The sequence below is a fragment of the Cornus florida genome, unplaced genomic scaffold (assembly GCF_030987335.1).
Source record: "Cornus florida cultivar Cherokee Brave unplaced genomic scaffold, ASM3098733v1 CherokeeBrave_3.0.0_Hap2_Chr09, whole genome shotgun sequence".
Lineage (NCBI taxonomy): Eukaryota > Viridiplantae > Streptophyta > Magnoliopsida > Cornales > Cornaceae > Cornus > Cornus florida.
The window spans coordinates 90,246,666-90,255,560 of record NW_026775579.1 but is presented as its reverse complement, the minus strand read 5'-3'; the positions used below and the strand labels follow the sequence as shown (position 1 = coordinate 90,255,560).

Below are 8,895 nucleotides of genomic sequence, written 5' to 3'. Positions count from 1 at the left end.
ATGAAGTCATACAGAGAAATGTAGCCGGATGTGTTCGGACTCTCTAAAGCTACAAGCTAATTGGCTCAACCTTTCCCGGAAAAAAAAGGGTTAATTGGGTCTACTTCAGAGCAACAACAAAAGGGAATAGAGTAATTTGCCTCAGCCCAACCTAAACCTAAAAATTTAATTTGTAGCAAATTTTTTGTTAGGTTGGCTTGATTGGGTAGACTTTAATGTGAAAATACATTATTTGAAAAAAATTATTAATTAAGCCGGGCAAGTCTTTGAAGTGTGTTGACTTAAATAATAAATACTTGGAAAACTACCACACAACTATAATATCATATCAATTTATTGACTTGGTATCAATGTGAATTCTATGGAACACATCTAAAACATGCAAATATTTTATTTGAATTAAATGTAGTACAATCAACTACGTGTATTGTCTGCGCCTCATTAATTGTATGATGAGTTGACTAATATATGATATCATGGCTGATAAATAACTTGGTACAATCTACTACGTGTATTGTGTGTGCGTCATTAATTGCATGATGACTTGACTAATATATGATACCATGGTTGATAAATAACTTGGTATTATCATTATTTTTAAATTATTTCTAAACCTACAAAAAAAAAAAAAAAAATCTACAATAATAACGGAGAATCTTATTATAGAAATTTTTATCCCTAGTATATCATCAAAAAAATTAATCTTATCCAATTATCAATTCATTTGACAAGACTTTTAGATCTGAATAGGTCTAAGAATTAGATTTTCTTGTTTCATTGGCAACATTAAAATAAAAAGTTTTAGCAAAAATGGTCTGTTGGCTATATGGCCTTTCATGCATAGTTAGAGCCAAACAATTTGGGTGGTAAACGAATACACATAAATGTATTGGTTCCAATTGTAGTGATGGCCTATACAAAAGAGGAAAGAAATGAGGTTACCCAAAATAGAAGAACAAACAAATAAGGAGGAAACCTTATGTACTTTTATGGATATTCCATTTAAAGGAAGAAAAAAGAAAAGGGAAAGTTCAACCTAAGTTAAAGTTTGGCAGCAACGGTTTGGTTTGTGACCCTGCCTTAAAAACAAGGGCAAGTTCAACCTGACATGAGTTTGGCAAGTCTCTTTCAATTATCTTCATGCATTTGATGCTCAGCTCTCTACCTTCTTATAGGAATCAAATTTGCTTACACATCTTTAAAATTCTATACGTGTGGGCATTACTTACTTAGTGATCTAGTTAGCGTGTTCGAAACCTCTTCTCCTTAATTTTTTAGAATATATAAAAATAAATAAAATTAAAAAATAAAATCCCAAATATGTAAAAAATTCAGAGGCAGCAATAATTGAACATTACCCAGTAGTCTAGTTGGTAAAGCCCAGCTTTCTAAACGGATGTGTCCATATTCGAGTCCTCACTCTCCCTAATTTGTCAAGATAAAAAAGAAGAAGAAGTAGAAGAAGAAGGGTAGTGATAAATTTATTTATTACAAGGACCGGTTCAAATCCCGTCATGTCTTGGTATATTTTAATTGAGTGCATAAACAAATGTCGTGATATGCCTGACTCACTCAATATCTACTCCACCAAATAAATGCAGTCTGTTTGTTCACATGCAATGAGCAATTAATTAATTATAGAAAATTCCAAAAAATAGCCCCTAATTTAAAGAAATTAAAAATAAAAAATGCTTAGGGAGATAAGTTCTTGTTCAAGATGAAACCTATTCTTTGGTAGGTATACATGGTTAAACCTAAATAAATTGTTATAATATGTTCTTAAACAATAACATGAAAATGATAAGCAGATCTAATACGCTCTTTGTTGGTCGAAAGCTACACCTTTTTTTTGGCAAGAAAAACAGCCATGTCAGTACGGCATCTACAAACACATCCATAAATACCATACAAAAGGCAAACAAATCAAGAAGCAATACAATAAAAACTGAAGAACAGGCCTCCGATTTGTTAAGAAACAAGCCAAAAAACACCACAGGGTGAAGAGCAACAACGAGAGGGATCTAAAGGTCAGGCCATCATCAAGGAAACAGCTCCAAAGTTACATCCATAAGGTGCCGCAGACTAAGGAAAAAATCACTTAAACCCCGCACAAAAAGACGAGGACACCAAAATTCGATATAGATTAGAGATCTAGCCGGAGACAAAACACCAAATCCACCCTGTTAGGCCAAATCAGGAGCAGATCAAACAAAACTATAACAAAACAGCGTAAAACCACCCACCGAATTAAATTATTTACATTACGCCGAATTTATTTATCGACGAGAGATAAGAGTCAGCCCCTTCCCACTTCCTTGAGGGGGACTGGGGAGCAAAAGGAAGAAGATGAAAGGAAGGTGGCGGAGGTTGGTCGAAAGCTACTTGGCATCTAATGATATCATACTATTTACCCAAGTGGACAAGATCAATAATTTTGCAAGTGCAATGACAAAAGCCATAGTTAATAATACAATTAAAAAACATCCCAATTTGTCGCTTACTCTTGATTTTTTCCCATCCAACTATCCAAACATGCATATTTCTGACAAGTAAACTAATACTCCCAAACGTTACTTCGAACCATTGGTTTTTCTATTCTACTTGTGCATTGTTTTTTTGATTGGCTACTTGTGAAAAAGGAATCCATATTAGGCTATTAATTAATGGTTTGTAAACATTTCCTAGCCTTGGAACCAATTACTTTTTTTTCTTACCCTTTAAAAAGAAAAAAGAAAGCAAATTTTTATCAGAAGCCATGATATTTTAGTCTCTTTTTTCTGTTTTTTTGGAAATATAGGCAAGGGAAGGACAATGGATGAATATACTAATTATCATCTATTAATAATTTTTTTTTAAAAAATAGATAATTAAATAAACAGTATATAATAATTAGTCAAAAAGTGGCCCAACACTCTCATACCCCTATTTTTCAAATGAAAGTCGAAGAGTTGAACTTCAGTGGAGAGGTACGTTAAGTAGACGGGATATTTGAGTTGAAATACTCTGAAGTCGATTAATTATTTTAATATGAATGACAACACCCGATCGTCACATATTTGTACGATCCAGCACAACAATCACAATTGACTCTACAAATCTGCGAAACACCTGATTATAGATCCTAGTCAAATTTGTAAATTTTCTTAACGATATTTCATAGCATTTACGGTAAAGCGAAAAAGTTCCCCTTTTTATCTTTCCACAATATCATTTATTTTACCCTTTATAGAATATTCCCTAGAGACCAAGTATCTTTTTTTGATGATTCTCACTCTTTACTACTGGTTAGCCATTATTAGCCGTTCAAGTAAGCCTTGATAATTATGAATTAATTTGACACCATATTCTAAAGTATTTCTTGTTTAAAGTGGTCCACCACTAGTAATTATATATATCAAGAAAAAAAATAAAGCATCACGTTGACATGAACAATCTAATATTCTCTCATATTAACGGCCCAAAAGTGCTCTCCATGTATGAGAATTACTATTTTTGTATGTTCAGGAGGAAGTCGACAGTACATTTTTCTTTAATTAAATGAGTAGGAGACAATAATGAACTAAAGTCAAAATACAACAATAGCCCTCGCTAACCTCGCCAGTGATCATATATGAATATAATATTTTAGTTGTACATCATTACATTAAGGAAGTGATCTACGCACTTCTTTTATTTTTAATTTTTATGCGCCTTTCCATTCTTTTTCTCCCTCGCACTTTCTCTTTTTTTACTTTAAAAATAATAATAATTACAATTTATTTAATTTTTAAAATTTTATTTATCACACAACTGGCTCCATTTCAATTTTCATTTTGGTCCACCAAATAAAAGTTTGGCAAACAGCAAAAATTCCTCTCAACTATCACGATTTTATAAAAATATCCTTTGATGTAACGAAAGAACCTCTTAAATTATCAAAAGTATGTAACTTAGATAACAAGATAGTAATTTTACAAAATTATCATGATAAACTGGTTTGCCATTATTAAATAGTGCCGTGTTGTTTTAATTCTCTTTAAATTAATCTATTCATTATAAAAAATATATATAAAAAAAAAGTTATTTGTTGACTCATCCAATATCGCTAAAGTATGACAATCACACTATTCAGTAACAATAATTAAAGTATTTTTTCGATTATTTGGAGTCGGTTATGATTAAAAAAGGAAAAAAAAAATAATGACACTTCAAATTCAAATAAAATATGACAAATCAATTGAATTCAAACAAAATAACAGATCACTTTAAATTCAATTGAGACGATGAGTTGATAAAATTTCTTAAAAAATATCTTTTATTTAATCACAAGAAGCTCGTATCTATCTCAATAAGTTACAAATATGAGACCGGTCAACTAAAAATATAAAACACAATTGCTTATAGTCTTGCTATTCTTGATATATATATATCTCTCATCATTAACTTACTCGTTAGAGTGTACCAAACCTACACCTCATCCATGTCAATCAATGTTCCCGTGTTAACCCGGATTGTGCAAAATTATGTTACATATCATATATATATATATATATATATATATCAATTAGTATCAAGTAATTTTATTCATACTAATTAACATCCGAACTGACAAGGCTTCAAAATGAATTACTCCGTAGTTAGGATTCCATCCAACCACAAGTACAATCCTTTAGTCCACATGCAATTGTAAGATTAATTTTTTTTTTTAGTTGGTACTCACATACATTTGCCTCCATCGAGATTCGAACCCCTAATCTCTTTTAAAAAAATAAGAACCAAATACCATTAGACCACTGCCTGTTGGTAAGATTAATTTCATAGTTCTCTTATTTGGTACATATGGATTCAAATTTTCTCAGCCTCGTGAATGAACAACTACCACTAGAATTTTCTCAGCCTCTTTTCCCTCACATGTCTTGTTGTTTCCTTTAAAATAAAATAAATAATAATAATAAATAAATAAAATCAATTTCCAAGTAGAACATCCTCCCTAGTCCCTGCAATAATTTATTCAAACATGTGTTGTCTACTTTAAAGCATGCATGTACTGACTGATAAAATAGTTTGTGGACTTCTCTGGTGGGCCCAGCCCATTATACACCGTTCACCAGTTTTGCCAGGTGCATTCTGAGCCGTTCAACTCAGTCCAAGAGTTATGCAACAGCCGTGTACCTACCTTTTTCTAGGTAGGTGAAACGTAGACCCCTTGGATCTCACGCCTTCTAAAGCTGACCAATCAACGACTCCATCGTTAACTGGAGTGCAGACATTGATGTTTCAATATGACCAAAAAGACCTTGCCTTATTCCAGAATGACAGGAGAATTTTGTTTTTTATTTTTCTAAAATATTAATGAATAAAGAATATTACTAGTACCTCCCAAATATTCTCAAATTTCATCGTGTAAAAAGGAGGGAAAAAAAAAAAACATTAATTTAGACTTCTGAAATTTTTTGTTCAATGAAAAAGTTGAGACAATATTAGGATGGCAATTTTCTTCGGTCCGACAAGTTTTCGTCTCACCGCATTTTTAATAGGACAGATTTAGTAACAATTCGGGATGAATATAATAAAATAACTAAAAACTCGAACTGGGTTTGGGACTAATGGGGATGTAGTGATAAATCCACCCCTATCCCGATTATATATGTACCTTTAAAATTTTTATATATAAAAAATATATATATTTAATATTTTGAATATTCTTGTTATTTTATTTTATTTTTCTTTTTTTTTAGATTACGACCTACAACACATAAATCATTCAAGTTATAAGTGCAATTCGAAAGCGAGAGTTCAAGAATTCTGAGTGTTAGTTATTATATTAATATTTACTATTTGTTATTATATTAATATTTACTATTTAGTAATTAAAAATCGTTATTAACTCAATTTGAGTTTTTTTTTAATTAAATAATAAAAGTAACAAAACTTATTTTGTCTTCGTAATTAAATAGAGTATGTAAAACAAGTCTATACTTCGTCTTTTTTAGAACAGGGGAGAGAATGATCGCAGGCACTAAAATATATGCAAGATTAGTCATAAAGGTGATGAGTGGAAGTTGATATAAAGAGGATGATTCCTTGCATCTCCACCCTGTCACCAACTTTGTAAAAAGGTAATAAAGTGGGATTGATGGAGACATAAATTAATTTACTAGTGCCAAGTTGAAGTGATCTTTTCAAGACAGCGAGTTGAAAAAATATACAAAGTTTGCAAATTTGATGATGAGACAAGTGAGAAAAATCTCAAACCTTTTAATTTAATTTTATGTCTTTTTATTCTTTATTTGATTTTATCACATATTAAATGTAATTGAAAGCTTGTCCTCTACCATATCGTAAGTGCAGACAAATACTGCCATGTGAGGAATCATTAGACTTAAAAAGAGTATACATTACTAAAGAATTAATATAGGATCTAGTATTCAAATATAATTAATATTCGCTAAATAATAATAATTAAATATCAAATGAGAGATCTCAAGATGAAAAGTTGTATTTCACTTAATCCAATGGTTGCTCTCCTTAACAACACGGCTCTACATATAATCTTTTTACACTTAGAAATACTATAAAACTAGTCATTTAGAATTTGATAACCGAACAAATTAAAAAAAATTATTGTCGTATGTGGAGGTCTTTTGGAATTGAGAAAGAATAATAAATAATACTAGGAAAAGAAAAAGAAAGATAAAAGGGTATTTCAGTAAACTCAGAAGGGAAACAGTCCAGAGCCAAGTGGAGACAGAGGAGGGCCAACGAATGCCCTATTTGCTGTTCCTATAAAACTAACGAAAAAACCACTTTATAACTTGCTCTGGCTTTGGGTTGTTTTGCTGCCACTTCCTCTCTCTAAATCAGCGGCCGCCTAGCGGCTGCTACAACCCCCGAGCCATGGAACGAAGGAGGACCCCACCACCACCACCCTCCTCCCCCACAACCGGCGGTGTGATACTCGGAAAGTACAAATTGGGCCGTCTCTTGGGCCGTGGCAGCTTTGCCAAGGTCTACCACGGCCGATCTCTATCTGACAACACAACAGTGGCCATCAAAGTCATCGACAAGGCCAAGACCGTCGACGCCGCAATGGAGCCACACATCGTCCGGGAAGTCTCCGCCATGCGCCGCCTCAACAACCACCCCAACATTCTCCAAATCCACGAAGTCCTCGCCACCAAAACCAAGATCTACCTCGTCATGGAGCTCGCACAGGGCGGCGAGCTCTTCGTCCAACTCGCCCGCCGCGGCCGCCTCACCGAATCCGCCGCCCGCCGCTACTTCCGGCAGCTAGTCTCCGCCCTCCGCTTCTGCCACCAGAACGGCATCACTCACCGCGACATCAAACCCCAGAACCTCTTACTCGACGGAGCCGGAAACCTCAAGATCTCCGACTTTGGCCTCTCCGCCCTGCCGGATCAGCTAAAAAACGGCCTCCTCCACACGGCTTGCGGAACTCCGGCGTACACCGCGCCGGAGGTTTTCACCCGAAAAGGCTACGACGGCGCGAAGGCCGACGCCTGGTCTTGTGGGGTCATCCTATTCGTCTTCCTCGCCGGATACCTCCCTTTCGACGACAGCAACATCCCCCAAATGTATCAGAAGATTCGCCGCCGGGAATTCCAACTTCCGGCGGAAATTTCAAAGCCGGCGAAGCACATCATTAATCGCTTACTTGATCCGAACCCAGAAACAAGAATGAGCATCGAGGCCTTGATGGGTCTCTCTTGGTTTAAGAAATTATCGGAAAAAGAGTTGAACCATTGTTCTTCACTTGATTCGGATGCAGTAGCAGTGAAAGATAATTGTAAATTCACAAAAACCATGAACGCATTTGATATAATTTCAATGTCATCAGGGTTGGATTTGTCCGGACTTTTCGAGGGTTCATTGAACAAGAGAGCGAAGAGATTTACGTCGAATGCGTCGATGGAGGTGATCGAAGAGAGGATGAGAGAGGTGGGTGAGAGATTAGGGTACAGAGTGGAGAGAGGAAAGGATGGGGCTCTAGGGTTTATGAAGGAAAAGTGGGGGGTTTTATCAGCTAAAATGTTGGAGGTGACAGAGGAACTAGTGTTGGTTGAAATGAAGGTGATTGATGGGTGGGCAGAGATTGAGAAGCAACAATGGGATGTAGTGAGAATTGGGCTTGAAGATATCGTCCTGTCATGGCACAACGATGGTTTTGGAGGAGAAGAATCTCAGTAGAATAGTGCCGGAATTGAGTTCATGATGGTGGTTACTTGGGAGAGGGTTTGCTTAGGGTTTAATAGATGATCCACTTTGGATGAGAAGCGAGAATCAATCTTGGTGAAAACATGACTTTTCTTGTAAATATTTGATTCTTCTTTCAAACTAGTGTGTGTTACTAGTTATTTTTTTCAGAAAATTTAGTGTTCCTAGTTGGCTAGTCAATTTCTCATGTTGATGTTCTGCGAATCCTCAACCTATCTATAATTTTATATACAATTACAGACACACACATATATATATATACTTATATAGTGATGAATTCAGTTCCGTGGATTGTATACACCTCACTCACATGAATTGAATTATTCAAAACTGCAGTCCTTTGGAGTTTGGAGCAAGAGAGAGTTGCTATGTCTAGCATGACTGCATTAAACTTGGTTCATGACTACGAGTGACTACTACCTTTTGGCAAAGTAGTTCTTTTTGCCATAACTGGTAACCTCTTCTCTTTGACTTTTCATTCACGTCCAAAACCCGTACATATCGGACTTTCCAATAACATCCAAAGAAATTCTTATGGTTTTTTATCCTCAAATTCATGATATCTTTTAGCAATGAAGTTTATTATTTTAGGTAACAAAATGACTATCTTTTTTTGGGACAGAGAGAGTATTATCTTTTTTTTACGTAATAGAAATAGAGTAAAAGTAGAAGCAAGAATCT

The 8,895-nt window shown here is 34.8% G+C and overlaps 1 protein-coding gene across 1 annotated transcript; it reads left to right on the top strand.

The window, feature by feature from the left end:
• Window positions 1-6,785: 6,785 nt before the first annotated feature.
• On the top strand, window positions 6,786-8,394 carry LOC132275067 (CBL-interacting serine/threonine-protein kinase 4). Its single transcript, XM_059776449.1, has one exon. It carries the CDS (start codon window positions 6,877-6,879, stop codon window positions 8,185-8,187), a length of 1,311 nt encoding a protein of 436 aa, XP_059632432.1. The 5' UTR covers window positions 6,786-6,876; the 3' UTR covers window positions 8,188-8,394.
• The last annotated feature ends 501 nt before the right edge of the window (window positions 8,395-8,895 follow it).

Bases quoted from the DNA above. Each gene is read 5' to 3' on its own strand.
- LOC132275067 (XM_059776449.1), top strand. From the start codon at position 6,877: ATGGAACGAAGGAGGACCCCACCACCACCACCCTCCTCCCCCACAACC.